Source organism: Abramis brama, assembly GCF_963993115.1.
Source record: "Abramis brama genome assembly, chromosome: 7".
Lineage (NCBI taxonomy): Eukaryota > Metazoa > Chordata > Actinopteri > Cypriniformes > Leuciscidae > Abramis > Abramis brama.
In genome coordinates, this window is record NC_139969.1 from 10,849,726 (window position 1) to 10,867,414 (window position 17,689).

The window sequence follows — 17,689 nt, forward strand, 5'->3', positions numbered from 1 at the left end:
TCTTGAGCCAATAATAGTCACATATTCAACCTAATCAGAGTGCCGGATATTAAAGCACTGCAACAGCAAACAGTGGCTAGTATACTGTTTACTTTACAGTATATACTGTATATTTCCTGCTATTTTTGTCAATAGTTTGTAAAATAATATGCAATGTTTTAAACTGTGTTGTGCTGCAAAATAAAATGATCGTATTATTTTCCTGAAATACCTTTTCTTCATTTTGCAGTGAAATATTACATTAGTAAAAGGTATTATTATCATTATTATTATTTTATAGTCATAATGTCACAAAATTTTAGGCCAAATTGTGCAGCACTACAAACTAATGTAGTAGGTCTGCAAAAGTAGTATGAATAGTATAGCAGATTATGACATTTCTGAACATACTCTTTACAATTGTATGCATCTAGAAAGTAACTGCAGTAAATAATGAATTGAATGAAACATTTCTAAGGCGGTTTTAATTTATTCTGAGAGATAAGCTTTCGGATGAGAAGAGAGTCCTCTGTGACATCAGCAGGTCAGGTGTCATTCCAGCCCAGCTTACACACGTCAATCAAACACAGCCCTGTTTTGTGTTTGCAACCTTTATCACCGATCGATACACTAGATCGGATTTCAGCTCCTGATTATAGGATAGAGGGGAACGACTGATGTCTCCGTATGCATAAACACAAACAGGCAATTAAACTTAAATATTCTATGCACAAAGGAGCCATTATCTGAGACAAACTCACATTTATTCTCACACAAACACACACACACACACACATCTTTAAAGGAATCAGATATCCTTGATTGCCCTCTACATGTGGACCTCCAAAGATCTCTTATCAAGAAAATCTCTCTTCCTCCCTGCCTCTCTGTGTTTGGTGGTGTTATTCAGTGTGTGGTACAGAGCAAAAAACATCAAGCACAAGTTGAAAAGCAATTTGTTTATGAAAAATATTGAGTATTAAATGATTTCCACTGCTCAAGTGTGTGTGTGTGTGTGTGTGTGTGTGTGTGTGTGTGTGTGTTTCAGGTATACCAGAATCTTTGAATCTTTGTGATTTAACAGCTTTTAAATCACATTAAATTATGTTTTTTGAAAATGTAAAAATGCAGAAAGTTTTCTGTGAGGTTTGTGCTTAGGGGTAGTGATAGGGGATAGAATATACAGATTTATATATCTTTAATATATAATTATATATAATGAATATACAGTTTGTAGAGTATAAAAATTATTATGTCTATGGAAAGTCGCCATAAAACATGGAAACCAAACGTGTGTGTGTGTGTGTGTGTGTGTGTGTGTGTGTGTGTGTGTGTGTGTGTGTGTGTGTGTGTGTGTGTGTGCCTACCTCTCGGAGTCGTCATTATCTTGCATGTTGAACAGCATGGAGGGGATGAGTTTATCCATGTGTTGAGGTTCCCAAATAATTGCCTGGAGTTCATCATTCACAGTCTTCCTGACGACACCCTGAAGACCCTTAATGCCTGCTACACGGATCCTACAGCAGGAACACGTTAAACACAGTAAATAACGCACTCATTAGATCACCACTGCCAAAGTCAACTTTTGAATCTGACTGCATTAGTTAACACAATCTCAAAAAGCAATTGGCATTTGGAAACAAATTATGCTAGACCTTTTCTCAATACTATCTTCAGAAGTCACCTATGGGCTATTTTGGGCTTGTGGTTGAAAATTGTTACATATCTATTGTTTTTCTTTTTTTAAATATTATAATAATATTAAAAATAGTATATATACGTACACATATACTATATACACACACACAGGGTTTGAAATGAACTTTTCCACTCAAACCGGCCAATTTGACTACAAAATGTTTAAGTTACTGGCCATTCAGAACTTCTACTAGCCAAAAAACAAGAAAAGAAAAGAAATTAACCAGATTAACATCAAATTAACCAAATTAACTACGTCACAGTTTATATATATATATATATATATATATATATATATATATATATATATGTAAAATTTGGATTTCATACATTCATTTATTCAAACAAAATCCTGTCATCCAGCCATCTCCTCCAGTACAAAGAACAACAAAAAATGTATAATGTTGGAAAATAATGTCTTTTCTGTTAACCAAATGCTTTTTAATTTTCGCTATTTCTTCAAAGTAAATGAACAAAGGCGCCATTATTTGTTGCGTAGTGACGGGCATGTTCAAGTAAGCCAGATATGTGCAGATTCTGTGCAATACGCTGTATTTATATCATGATGACTCACGAGTCGAGTATTTGCGCTAAATCTGTGCAGATTTGGCTTACACAAACTTCTCCAGCAAAGCGAGTAATAAGTAACACGCCAAATTGGCTAGTAATTTGACAGCGTTACCAGTTTGTGGTTGGTAAGATTGCTAGATGTTTATTTTTGGCAAAGCTGAAATAATTCTTTAGAAATTCTTCTTAATATGCTGATTTGCTGCTTAAAGAAACAATTCTTATTATTTTTAATGTTTAAAGGATTCTTTGACGACAGTTCAGCATATTATGTATATTATATTTTATTATCATTTATTATTATAGAGTCAAATTATAGTTTTTTCTTTTCTTTTCTTTAAATTATTTCATTTATTGACAGCCCAACATAAAACAACCATAGACAGACACAAATGCACACACCTGCTGCGAGTTTCGGGGTCCTCATGTGTGGAATGACACATGGCACTGAACTGCGAGACGAAAAAGTCGTATCTACGATGGTAAGAGGGTGTATCCTCCTCGATGTTCGCGAACTTCACAAACTACAAGGAATCAGACACACACTCAGAATTTGTCAGAAACACACACAACCACGCCCAATATTTTGCGGTCTCACACAATGACAGAATCAAAAACACCCCCAAACAAAGGTGTGATGGCGATATTCCCTTTCCATGATGTGCGGAGGAAGTTACTGCTATCAACCAGACAAGTGTGACATCTCGTTAGATGAACTAACGTGTGTTCATGTGCATATGTGTGAATCATTGTCTGTTTGAAATAAACCGGGGGTCCATATTTGACATTTGTAGTGCTGGTTTTATAGACAAGGCTTACATTAAGCCAGGATTAGGCCTTAGTCCAATTAGGACATTTAAGTAGCTTTTAGAAATGTGCCTTAGAAAAAACATTACTGGTGTGCATCTTGAGACAAAACAATGGCACTGACATTTTAAGATACGTCATTGCAAGTTGCTTTCAGTTAAAACAGCTCAAACATGCATTTTGGTCTGGGACTAACTTAAGCCTTGTCTGTTAAACCGAGCAATAGCATTTTATTTCACAGAAGTTCACTAAAGCAGCAATAAATGAACATTTCCCACCCATTCCTTGACTCTCAGTATTAAACAACCTCTGTATTAACTGGCTTCTGTTTTCCAAATTTCCTATATAAATGATGCGAGTCGTCATATGTTAATGCACTCATACAATCAATACTGTGAATTCTTTCTGAATGACCTGCTTTTGTGAGGACATTAAATAATATCTCATGTTACTGAGAAATGTAGTTTCAGGCTTCAATAGATGATGCAATGTTCAAAACACACAAACAATCCAATGCAGTAGAATCTTTGCAATGAAATGCTTCAGATCCTCTGTGAGCAGATATGAGAAACCCAGATGAGGAATAATTCAGCAGAAAATTGAATGAGCAGAGAGAGCGAGAGGACAAGCAAGAGACTGAAAGAGAGAGAAAAAAGAAAAAAGCACCATAACAAATGGCAGAATAACAGTCAAAGCCATTTCTCATCTTCCACCTGAATCTCTCAAGTCTCCTGCTGAGATCTGGGACTGCATCACTCAGGCTCCTTCAGTCACACACACAAACTTACCGAGTTGGTGCCCAGCACTTGTAAATCTGGTTCTCTGGATTCCAGCAGTTTGGCTACCATGTGTAAGAAGCTCTCCACAAATGGCTTGATACTCTGGGAATGACAGGCCATCAACAACTGATCCAACGCCTCCATCGCTATCACAACGTACCTGTGCGTGCACACACACACAGATAGAGAGAGAAAGAGAGAGAGAGAGAAGAAGAAACAGGGTCCAAAATGAAAACTTTCCAAGCTCCAAATATAAGCAAAAATTAAAAGTGTAAGAACAAAAATAGTATAAATAATACAATTGTAAGAAATAAAATAAACAATACAATTTTAAGAATGATAGTCTGAGCATCTTTGATGATATTCAAAGCATATACACTGTTAAAGATAAAGGTTTCAAAAGGGTTTTTTCGCAGTGCCACCAAAGTTCTTTTGGGTTCCCCAAAGAACCTTTCAATGAATAGTTCTTAAAATATATATATATATATATATATATTTTTTTTTTTTTTGCTAAAGAACCTTTTCCCACTATTAACAACCTTTTATGCAGTGGAAAGTTTCCATGGATGTTAAAGGTTCTTAACAAAACCAATAGGAGGAACATTTTAATGGTTCCCATAACTGTTGGAGGAAGAAGTACCCACTTTCAGCTTGGTTTTGCGCTCCTGGACCCAGTCAGCACAAAACCGAGCTGAATGGAGGGAAAGGCTCAAGACCATGCCAACAACCTCCAGAAGCTAAAAAGAAGTTGCCTGGAATCCAACCAACAAACATGAACTATGTAAGCCAATATATGTCTATGGTCTATTGTCACCTTCATTTTCGCTTGCGACAGAAGCATGCCAAACAAACGTTTTCATAGTTCCTATAACTATTGGTGGAAGTTGACACTTTTTGGCATGTTCGCACCAAAGGAACTGGGAATGATTTTAGTTGTAGGACTGCCTTTTGGGTAGGGTTGGGTAACGAACTCTGTTCTTTTGAGGGCACTGACCGAATTACGTCAGTACTACCAAGCATTAAATCAATCTGTGCAAAATTTCGGTACCTGAGAATGCATCTGGGCGTGAGAGTAAGGTACGATATATATACATATATATACATATACAGTGAGGAAAATAAGTATTTGAACACCCTGCTATTTTGCAAGTTCTCCCACTTAGAAATCATGGAGGGGTCTGAAATTGTCATCGTAGGTGCATGTCCACTGTGAGAGACATAATCTAAAATAAAAAAATCCAGAAATCACAATGTATGATTTTTTAACTATTTATTTGTATGATACAGCTGCAAATAAGTATTTGAACACCTGTCTATCAGCTAGAATTCTGACATATATATATATATATATATATATTATATTATATATATATATATATATATATATATATAAACAAAAGCGGTGTGGGAAATAACTGTGTGTGTCTTACCCATAGCGATGTCGTACCACATCTCTGCTAAGACGTTCAGCCAGGTATGCTCCAATGCGGTCCAGCTTCTCTGGTGCCGACACCGCATAAAACGTCAACTTCTCCATATCAGATTTCACCAGTCCATCCTGAGGAACAACACAAAGAACAATGAACATTTGTAAAAAAATAAAAAAATAAAAAAAAATAAAACACACACACACACACACACACACACACACCTAAACCTTGACTGGAATTTTACGAATAAAATCAAAGCCAAACCGCCACTTTTTGCACTCTTCAAAAACATTGCTAATATATATATATATATATATATTTAAATGAAATGACCACGTAACCACGTTAGTTAGTTTGTGATGCTGTTTGCGAATGTACGTTTGAACTGTGGTTTTCCTACTGTGTGTTGGTAACAATGGAACTTGCGACCATAGTTGGCTAACAATGCTTTTAGGAAACACACCCTATATAGGTGGTGCCTAGCGATGTCCAAGTAAACTGACTGTGTAGAATATATGACGTGAACATTTTTTCAAAAAATGTGTACACAGTCTAACAAAAGGCGTCAGAAATAGAAACTCACTTTTACCCAAAATCCATTTCGAGAAATAAACTCCTGAAGCTCTCAAAGTGCTAATTAACTTAACACGATTTTAACATACGGTACATAACATGACTGTGGGGAATCTGTCTGTGTGTCTGTGTGTGTGTGTGTGTGTGTGTGTGTGTGTGTGTGTCAGTGGAAACAGTCACACCCTCTCATGAGAAAATTACTCACACTTAGCTTCAGAGAAAACAATTGTGTGTGTGTGTGTGTGTGTGTGTGTGTGTGTGTGTGTGTCATTCTAATCAACAGAGCTGAATGTAAATGATGAATATAACAGCAAGGTTAAAAAGCTTCCCAGTGTGTATGTTATTGTATATCAAACTGTTGAGAAGGTCAAAGGTCAAAATTAAAGCATTAATACATTTTCATAATAACAGTGCCATTACATTTCTCTCCAATAATATGAATAACAAGCAATAGCTGCCAGTCAACTGCGCTTTAAATTTAGATTGATAGTCCAAGCAGCTTCTTTCTTATTATGCCTTGGCATTTACTTTACCGGGTCTCTGAGGACAGCCAATGAGAATATATTTTGATCACAGTACTTGAACCTGAATGCATCTGAAGCGCAGAGCATGAACTCTGATATAACTATGGTATTTAAAGATTTTATTTAAAGTCTCTGTCAAAAACCTGAGTTTATTATGTAAATGAGCAAGACTTGTTGACTGCTGAATTCTACTGTGTCTCCTTTAAGACCTCCTGTGGTGAAATGTTGTATGTACAGTATGTCTATGTGGTGTTTTTAATATGCTTTAAAAGGGATAGTTCACCCAAAATATAATCTCATGATTTAATCACCCTCAAGCCATCCTAGGTGTATATGACTTTCTTCTTTCAGACAAACACAATCAGAGATATATTTAAAAATATCCTGGCTCTTCCAAGCTTTATAAAGGTAGCGAATGGGGGCAGAGATTTTGACACATTTGTATATTGCAAGCAATATGCTATAATTTTTATATGATAAATCTTACAAAAATCGTGTTTAAGAAAATGTAATAAATTCAAGAGTTTCAGAATCAGGATGTCTAACAAACTAAAAATAGCCTATGTGTACAGTAATGCACTTAAAATTAGGAAGCAGACAAGCTGGCAACCTGGTATATTCAATTTATTCCAATATCCCAGAATTGAATTTCCATCTATTCCAGTGATATGTTACCTTGGGGTCCTCTGGGAATATATTGTCCACTAGTCGCTTGTAGCGTGGTCGCAAAGGACCACAACATCCACACACACCTGAGAAAAAAAAAAAAAAAGAGCAAGTGTTACACATACCATAGAAACACATCTTGACTTTTTTAAATCAACTTTGTATGTTTTCTGTTCAAACTGCAGAAACACAAATGATTCTAGTGAGTTTGAGCATGGAATGAACTAGATCCAAGGTGGCGTTCTTGCATCCATCTGCACTGTTTTCTAAATGTTTTTCTATTTTAATATGCGCTAGACTGATGTCTATGTTGTGCTGCATGATTGCATCTAGCAATTTTTTATGCGTCTCCTGCCATAGCACCACGTTTAAGATAGTTTGTCAAGGTAAAGAAGTTCAGCTTTTAAAATCGTGCCTTGTGACACTAGCTTTCGGTTCCATTCCGCCGCGCTGTGTCTGGCAGTTTCTGAACGTAAGAATGGCCCTAATGAGCTAGGACAGATATACAACATAAGCAGTCCTACACCATACATTCAGACTTCACCCACTGGAGGCAATAATAACTTCGGAATCTACATACGCATGATATTAAAATGAGCTGTCAGGATGAAATGTGTATGTGCACTGGTGAAAGGCACAATGCAAACTGCAGTGTGTGTGTGTGATGCCACACAGTTTGAAGCACTAATGAATTATTAAAAAAAGTCAAAGAAGAAATCTGAGAGCAGCAGAGCAACTAGTACACACACACAAACACACACACTTCTCATATTCAACACACACAAGCTGCTCTGACAGTCCTTCACCAGCTAGAGCTGAAATTGCCCATTCATCCAGTTCAACATGGATAATAAATCTGGATTGCATGTGCATGCATGTGTATATGCCAACAGAACGTGTTTGTGTGAGCAAATGTGTGTGTGTGCAGGGATTGTAAAGTGAGATGTGGAAAAGGAGCCGCCATTATCAGCTCAAACACCTGATCCAACTTCTGAAAGACGGAAAAAGCGAGAGATGCTGCGAGGGGGGGGAAAGGGAAAGCGAAAGAGAGCGGGCTTGCGAGCTCTACTGCAAAGTGACAAATGCATCAACATTCTTATTACCAAAGCGTGTGCAACACCCTTGTATTAATCATCAGGATCTCACACAAACAAACACACACATAGATACCAAGTCTGCTGAGGATAGATCTCCTCTCCCAGGTGTGTCTAAATCGGAATGTTCCGTCAGCTTCCGAGAGCGGCACCTGTCTGTACCTCCTCATCATGACCTCTGTCCTTTGATGACTCCTTTAGACCCCCTAAACCTCAAACCTAGTCCAAACAGTGACCTTTCTGGCTCCTTCCACAACCCTGGTCTGAGACTCACACACACCTGAACAGAATACCTGCACGAGGACTCGCCCTCTACTGGGACTGACAGCAGAGCTAGCCAATTACAGATTACAGGAAGTTACGTCTACTGTGGTCTGTCTGTGAGGTGACATTTACTGTGCGCTTTAACAAACAGGACGCTTAATAAATAATAATAAAAAAAAAGAAAAAAAGATGTCATGCATTTACAAGAAAACAAAAAAAGAATATTCAGCAGTGAATAATGAAAGGTGAGGTGAATGAAAGGTGAAAGTTGATTGGAAAAAGTGGGGTGCATCTATGGGTACGTCTCATTTAGCTCCCTAGTTCCATAGTCAGGGCACTGATCAAGGAGTCGTCCATTTTAAGGGCTGTCTCAATCGCAAAATCTCACAAGTGCACTGAAACGTTCGCTCCCTAAAAAGTCCCACAATGCAATGTGAAAACCAGTGAGCATCGGTGCTCACTGCTCACTATGTTCCCTTAACGGAAGTTCTGAAGTACGAAACATAAATCACTTGAGCCAACTCACTACATATGACTAGCAATGTTTTTTTTTATAAATACAAACCATTATTTAATTATATTTCAGCATAAACATACAACGCTAGACAGGAAATGAACAATCTAACTAACAGTTATAATTTATTTACGGCTGAAATGTTGCATGTAACAAGCAGAGTATTTATCACTTTAAATAACATTGAAAAAAGAATGTCAGAAAGATATCAGTTCTGCTGTTGTTCATAAATACCAGTAGTGATGTTGTACAACGAAGATGTTGTTATGTCGCAGGAAATAGAGTAATCAGTGTCCCAATGTGTGGTGAGCCAGGGTCCTTACAGTGCCGAGTTCATGTATACTGACTCATTACCTATAGGAAGCTAGAGAGCTGATTGAAGCACCCTATAACTTTTGGCCCTCTAGCGATTAAAAAACAAAACTGCATGCATTTTAAGGAAGAACATTGTTTTGGTTGTGCTTTGGCAAAGATATAAACAGTTTAGATGGAAAAGATCTCAAGCTGACTAGCTGAAGACGTTACTGTAGCTACACCTATTAAAGGGTTAGTTCACCCAAAAATGAAAATTCTCATCCTCATGTCGTTCCAAACCTGTAAGAGCTTCGTTCATCTTCGGATTACGAATTAAGATATTTTTGATGAAATCCGAGAGCTGTCAGAACCATCCACAGACTGCAACGTAATTACCACAGTCAAGCCCCAGAAAGGCAGTAAAGACATTGTTAAAATAGTCCATGTAACTCCAGTGGTTCAACCTTAATGTTATGAAGCAATGAGAATACTTTTTGTGCGCAAAAACAAACAAAAATAACAACTTAATTCAACAATCTATTCTCCTCCTCCATGCCAGTCTGCTACGCGATTCACGCAAGCACCATAACGCATGCATATAGTCATGTGATCGTGCTCAGCCAATAGTGAACCAGCGTTCTGCAGTAAAACACGGAAGAGCTGTACTTTGTGAAGAAAACAAGGGCCTAATAAGGGCAAGTGACAATTCTGGACAGCAATTCCAAATGGGGGTCAATTTTGATTTCACATTTTTAAGTTTTAAACAAACCAAAAAAAGTTAGCAAGCCCAGGCTAAAACTATCAAATACAAAGTAAGAGACAATATAAATAAATAATACTAATGCCAAGTTCATTCTGAAAACAAAATAATTGAGTTTTTGTTTTCTCCATCTACATTAGCAGAAAGGAAGGTCCATTTCATAGCAGCCACTGCCACCAGGGGGCGCTCACCCTGTGCGTGCCACCCCAGGGCTGGGTGCAAATCCTGCTTCCAACCGGTGCCTGTTGAATCCCCATTACTGCCAAAACAAGATCGTCTGGGGAAATGAAGAGATTGATTCAGCGCCTGCAGAGAAAATCCTCTTAACCTTATGAGGACCTGAAATAGCTTAAGAGTTTGAAGAGCGAGAGCAGAGCCCGAGAGAAAGCTGCCATAACAGAATTACCATCTATCTTAAAAGAGAGACCATGATGTATAATAATGAAGGCAGAACTTTAAGACCTTTGTGTGCACATGACATAAAATAAGCAGAAATAAGCATTGCAGTTCTAAATATTTGTTTGAGTAAAGCTCACTTGAATTTATTCTATCTTTGGAAGTCAATTTTCAAACGAGGAACCTTCATAAAAAAACATCACAGATTAGGCAGATGTGTTTGGTTTCAGACACAGCCAATGTAAAACCTCGTCTGTCTAAGATTACAATTGTCGTACTGTTCTTTTAAAACACACAGTGAATGTTCTACCTTAGAAGGTTCCACTTGAGATTTTACTGACCACAGATGTGTGTGTGTGTGTGTTTGCTTTAGTGTGTATACCCAGCTTTCTGTTTTAATTTCAAGCTGAAGACTATGATGTAAAATCCCATAATCCTTTACCATCCGACAGAGTACAGGTAGTGTCTATACAAATACACTCTCCCAAACTCGCCGATACACACACTGTACTAAATTTACCAGCATGGGTCGATGGAGTGGAGGGTAGATAACAAAATATGCACGGGCTAGTCAATACGGAGAGAAAAAAGGAAGAGAGGAGAGAGCGAGAGAAACGGAAAACTTCTTATTTCTTGCTCCAATCCGAATGGTTTCTCATTTGAGAGAAATTCAACCATTTACATGCGCAGTCTGCACATTTGCAGTGCACTTATGAGATCATTAGCCCAGTTACTATTTCCAATAACACAATGCAACTGTCTCTAAACTTATAGCTTTTAAAAATATGACTGACATCTGGGAACACTGCAGGCAGCGACAATTTAGTTTACTACAAACAAAATCATGCGTGCCATACTGTGTATTGGTTATGTAAACAACATGAAGCGTGACATTTACTTATCAGTATGAAAATATGCCGTTTCAAACTAATTATCCCTTTTTTCTCTTTTCCCATGTTTTTCATGGTTCTAATTAGTGTTTGACCAATGTTTTTTACCAATTGTTCATCTAAAAAATAAATCTGATCAAAAATAAAAAAAGACTGATGAGAAAGAGAAGACAACCACCAACATAAAGTAGAAGGTTTTTTAAACTACTCATTACCACCCTTACAATAATTTATCACATTTTATTGTAGTAACGTTGTAGTTCATTTACAGTAGTTTCTAGGCAACTATTTATCATAGAAAGATGTAGATTGTTTTTTATTAAAAAAAAGATATACATTGGCCTATAATAATGAGGAGCCATCAATGGTCTAACCTTTATTTATGCTTTAACAAATGCCACAATTACAAGAACTATGGTAGATTTTTATAAGGGCAAGTACAAAGTAGAATCAAGAGCTTTCTGGACCTTCATATAGACCAAGGTATGTGTAAAATGTGTTCAGTTCAAATGATGAAGGATAAAAGAAAAAACCTGGCCTTCTGATATCCAAAAAGATTACATAAATCATTATTTTTATCATCATAAAAACCCGATGAAATGAAAACAGCATCTGTTAAGAGTAGGAAATAAGCATTTTCTATAGAAGAAAATGTGGAGATGTGAATATACACAAGTCAAATTTGACTTCCCATGACGGTTTGAAATAGAAAAACTGATAGAATACACAGGTATGATCATCTGGAGCCTTAGATGATCATACAGGTGTATTCTATGCAAACAAGGAATTACTGTGTGTTAATTATTAATTAGCTGCTGTAATCAACTTTGCATGTGCGAGTTATAAGTAAGCTACCAAAAAAAAAAAATACATTTTTTTTGGAAGAACTATCCCTATAATTGAATCTAAATACAGTGGGGAGAACAAGTATTTGATACACTGCCAATTTTGTAGGTTTTCCCACTTACAAAGCATGTAGAAGTCTGTCATTTTTATCATAGGTACTCTTCAACTGTGAGTGACAGAATCTAAAACAAAAATCCAAAAAATCACATTGTATGATTTTTAAGTAATTAATTTGCATTTTATTGCAATTTCTCCCCACTGTAGATGGGATAGAACATCTGCTTTTTGATCATGTTATTCTTAATAATACCACAAACACTGAAAAAAAGAGAGAATTTTAAGTTTCGGCTGAAAATAATTTTACAACCCTGAATTTATTTGACCGAAACAGTGAAGTTTAAAGGTAGAGTAGACAATTTCAGAGAGGCTAGCAATAGCAAGTTAGCTTTGAAAGCATAAAATCCCACCCTCTCTTCAGAGCGTCTCCAAAGCCGGAACGTGCTGATGACGCGTGATGTCCAGCGAGCAGGGCGCGGGGAGGAATGGAAATACATATGTTGACAGGCATGTAGGACAATCATTGCATTCGGTCCAAATGCAATGATTGGACGAAAATTTTTTGGTCCTGAGACTTTCACAGTAGATATACATGTTTTAATATTTAGACTTTCTATTACTGATTGGTATCAGGATGTGAAGAGAGTTTTAACCAATATCCACCTTATTCATACGCCCCATGACGCTTTGCGCGAATTATGGGTGTAACTTCCGTTAAGCTGTAAACAATCAGTGAAACGCTCGCTCTATGAACGTAATACGTTAAAAAAGTGTCACATTGAGATGACATTAATCTACTCACCCTTCAACCATCGAACATTAAAAGGAAATTTAAAAGTGTAAAAGCATCAACAAGGTACTTTCAACAGACCAAATAACCCCAAAGCGTGTAATATGTAGTAAAATAACAGTAATCTGTATTATGTAACTTATGTTGCCTTAATCAAAAATGTTCATTAACTTCAACATTACGTGATACTATTTCAAAGTGATTTCCGTCATTTTGACAGATTATAAATTGCATTCACCTGTGAAAACAAACCTGGAAAGAGACGTGAGGATTTGAGGAGAATAACGAGAGATTCTTCATGCATTCCAGTGAATTATTAATGGAATATATCGTAAATTAAATTCGGGAGAACAGACCACAAATGTGCAGTATATGTTGTCCTTTTTCATACTTTTACAGCGGATTGCAAAGGGAAAACAGAAAATAATCACGAGGAAAAGAAAGCAGCGATTAAAAAGAGCTCTTGCCATAGATATTCTTGTTATAACATGTCACGTTAAAATACCAAGTATAACGTTATTTTCATGATGTCTGAAAATAAAGCATGAAGGAAAATTGACAGCTCGTCCAGTTAAAACTGACGGATCAGCTTTATTTGTAGGGCAACCTTATGATTTGTTCTCAATTAGTTTCAGCCTTTTTGAATGGAAGTTCCCCAAACCGGAAGTGCCACCCATAATTCAAAACGCAGTAAGGTCGTCAGGAATAAGGTGGATAACAAAAAGTGTTTATAAAAAAAATAGAAAATTGCCTTCCCTACCTTTAATTAGCGCTCCTTCAATGACACATTTTTGCAAAAGGTAAAACTCTTGTTGCCAAATAACATCACTACAAAATCATCACCGCTACAATCATACACATTCAAATGGACATTTTTTGTACATAGGGGAACTACCACCTCTGTGAATAGGCCAAGAAGGCTGTTATCAGCCAATGACTTCAAAGTGGCCAAATATCGGCCTTGTCGATTGTTAATTCTAAACAAGGCTTTCCCCCCTAAAATTGTGCCATTTAAGACATTCTCAACTAACTGTTTAGCTGTATATTTCAATATTTATATAGATCATACATGCTTTCAAATGATCTGACAGGAAGCAATCAAGGGCACACAGACAAAAAAACAAGCACACAAACACGCCGATCGGACCTACCAGCATCAGCGTTCTCTGAGTCCATGTCTGTGTCTCTGTCTGCTCACAGGAACTGGGAGACAAAGGCTCTCTTTCTGTCTTACTATCTTTCTCTCTCTAGGTGCTGTACAGTGCAGTAAGTCTAACCATCTTCTATAACACACTCACATACACACGCACACACACGAGCATCTGCATGAGGACAGAGGGGTAAGCTGTATTTAATTCTGATGATGCTGATGTTTTGGCACACTGAATATTTCACTGCAGTGTCGACACAAGCATCTGTCCGAATAACGCCACCATGCACGGCGCACACTCTTGACCGACACAAAACACACACGCCGCCGCTTTCCCTTGATGTTTTCCCTCACACAGAATCTTCACTAGCACGTCGTCCACTGCGCATATGAATGAGACACTGCTGAAAGGAAAGCGAGAAACACCCATACAAAACACATGACAGATCAAACACACATCAAACTCTCTCACGCACTCAAAACGGCCAACGGAAGATCAAACTTTGCTTTGCGAATGGGCACATTATCATCTCAAGAGAGAGAGAGAGAGAGAGACAGACAGAGAGAGAGAGAGAGAGAGAGAGAGAGACAGACAGAGAGAGAGAGAGAGAGAGAGAGAGAGAGACAGAGAGAGACAGAGACAGAGAGAGAGAGCGAGACAGACAGAGAGAGAGAGAGAGAGACAGAGAGAGAGAGAGAGAGAGAGAGAGAGAGAGAGAGAGAGAGACAGAGACAGAGAGAGAGAGAGAGAGAGAGACAGAGACAGAGAGAGAGAGCGAGACAGAGAGAGAGAGAGAGCGAGACAGACAGAGAGAGAGAGACAGACAGAGAGAGAGAGACAGACAGAGAGAGAGAGAGAGAGACAGAGAGAGAGAGAGCAGACAGAGAGAGAGAGAGAGAGAGAGAGAGAGAGAGAGAGAGAGAGAGATGAGAGAGAGACGAGAGAGAGAGAGAGAGAGAGAGAGAGAGAGAGACTGGTCATTGTCCCATGCACACAGACACTTAAACTGTCAATCTAAATGGCAAAAACACCTGAGTAAGTCTGTACGATTTGATCAATATTACAAAAAATTTGACATCACAATTTTAACAATATGAGAAACATTTAACATCTCATATTGCTGCTTAGATATGTTATCTGAAAGAACAAAAAGGCATAAAATCACACTGAAACAGCAGTTCTCATGTTCAGCAGGGTGTGCAAACTGCAAACTAGCAAACAATTACTCCAAAGTCCGGTTTTGCCGGCGCTTTGCTGCCAACAGGAACTGTTAAGGGTGTGCAAACTCAAGTTGAAAAAAAAAAAAATAATAATAATAATAATTCCCCTTTATTTTAGCGATGAACAGTGCAGTTGACAAAAGTTTGTTATTAATGCACTCCAGATTCCAAAAACTGCACCTGAGTAAAGTCTCGTTCACGCCAAGAATAACGATAACTATAATGTCCACACCAGTGGACGTAAATTGCCGTCTTTGCAAGTATCCTCGTAAACACCGTCATTTATGTCTTAAGTGAACGTAAACAGTTGAGAAAGAAATCAGTATAGTGCATTCGGTCTTAAAGTGAAAGCAGCCTAATAAACCGGGCGTCATCTGTGTCATGAATGTTAATCAAATAAAAAAAAAGAGAAAATCTCTCAGCTCTTGACTGAATCAATTTTGTGCCACTTTAATAAGAATAAATGTACATTTAATTTAAACTGTGAAGTTATGCAGTTTTTTTATATACATTTGATTACTTCATACAATTTATGTAGGCTAGTATTTCTTATTTCTAGTGCTTGAGGTTTTTCAGGTAAGTCTATTTCTTTGTTCTATTGTAGTTTGTTGTCCAATTGCTTGTAATTAGTTTTTTTGTTCTTATTTTATCACTGACTATTTACTTGTCTTCAGTAAGCTTGAGTTTTTGTTGTGAGAAGTATTAGTTTTTTTTTGTGATATTAAAATTGGTCACAAGAATTATTACATTTCAATGTATAAAAATGTTTGGTCATATCATCCACCCCTTGCCTGTGTGAATGCAGCCTCATAGAACATTTACAGAATCTCTTTTCTCTCCATTTTCCTCTCTCATCCCATGTCAAGGATAAAGGGCTCGTCTTACAGGGTCCTGACTGCCCAGAAATAGACTGTGTGTGTGTGTGTGTGTGTGTGTGTCAGAGAAGAGAGGTTATCATACTCCCTCTGAGGGGTGTGGGAGTTGTTTGTACTTCAGTGGAGAGGTCACCCTACTCTCAGATTGTGTGTGTGTGTGTGTGTGTGTGTGTGTGTGGTACTTCTCTGTGCAGAGCGTCAGCAGCAATAACCCTTAGGGGTGTCTGGTCTACTGCGTCAAACTACACATTATGCAATCTGAAGAAACAATGCAACACTAAACTATATCACAAATGGCAAACTAAATGGTACGTAAAACTATATTTTACGCTAAATGTCGCAGACTACAATGTCATAAACACCAGGACAAAATTTGGCTAATTAGACAATGCCTAAAAACAGCCAAAATGAACCAACAACACCATTTCCAACTAAATAATACCAAAGGAATCTTGCAAGCTAACAACAAAACAAAATCACAAATGTTGGTAACACTGTACTAAGGCCTTATTTGTTAACATTAGTTAATGTATTAAATAACATGAACTAACTATGAACAAACTAATAAAAATGTTCAAGTTAGTTCACAGTGCATTAACTAATTAACATTTTTATCTTAAAAATGTATCATTAAAGACTTAGCCTGGTTGACACCAGACCCTTCTCAGTCGTAACTGAGAGTGGGTCTGGGGAAGCTTCATTCACATCCCATTTCCAAAGGGGCGTCACCGACGGACGTCGCTCAAATGCCTCTAGGCGCAATTGGATAGACCTAAAACCAATCAGAGCGATCGTCATCGTGTAAAGCCCGCCTCAACGTTTGTGATTGGTGCCAAGATTTGGAAAGATTGGAAATGGGCTTGAATAGGCCAGACTGACTTGCAGAGCAAATCTAAATTTGCCGGAAAAAGACTTAAAGACTCATTAAAGACTTTAATAGTCATTAAAGACTTAAAATGCTGTAGAAATATTGTTCATTGTTAGGTAACTAATGTTAACAAATAAAACCTTATCGTAACATGTTAGCCAAATGTTAAAACCAACAACCCCCATCCAAACATGCAAATCGAAGCCAAAAATACATCTTGCAAACTAATTAACACCAAAACGTCGACCAATGGCAATCTAAATGGCACGTAAAACTATACACTATGCTAAACTAAACATCACAAACACCAAACAAAATGCAGTCAATAAAGTAAACAACACCAAAACATTGAAACACAACAGTATGGCAACTTACTGTGTGCATTGGCTGTATTCTCTCAAATAAACATACGTTAGATTTAGCTTATACTGGTTACAAAAGTCAGATATATTTACACAGCTAACAGTGGGAAGGACTACTTTATGTTACTTATTTACACATAGGAGTGGCTGTGACGTTAAACATTGATGTATGTATATGAAAATACAGAAAGAAGTTGGTGTTGTAGCAGCTTGCCAAGTTATTATAGAATTTAACTTGCGTGGTCACATCACATGTGAACGTATATTAGCTATTCCAACTGTACA

General features: G+C 37.4%; 1 protein-coding gene across 1 annotated transcript in view; it reads right to left on the reverse strand.

Moving 5' to 3' along the window:
* efr3a (EFR3 homolog A) overlaps positions 1 to 17,689 on the reverse strand; it is a 45,327-nt gene that overhangs the window by 25,510 nt on the left and 2,128 nt on the right. The window contains exons 3-7 of the mRNA XM_084119289.1: positions 7,033 to 7,109; positions 5,261 to 5,388; positions 3,840 to 3,990; positions 2,647 to 2,768; positions 1,347 to 1,496 (exon numbers count right to left, since the gene is read on the reverse strand). Coding sequence (XP_083975415.1) covers positions 1,347 to 1,496; positions 2,647 to 2,768; positions 3,840 to 3,990; positions 5,261 to 5,388; positions 7,033 to 7,109 — 628 coding nt within the window. The remainder of the gene's footprint in view (positions 1 to 1,346; positions 1,497 to 2,646; positions 2,769 to 3,839; positions 3,991 to 5,260; positions 5,389 to 7,032; positions 7,110 to 17,689) is intronic.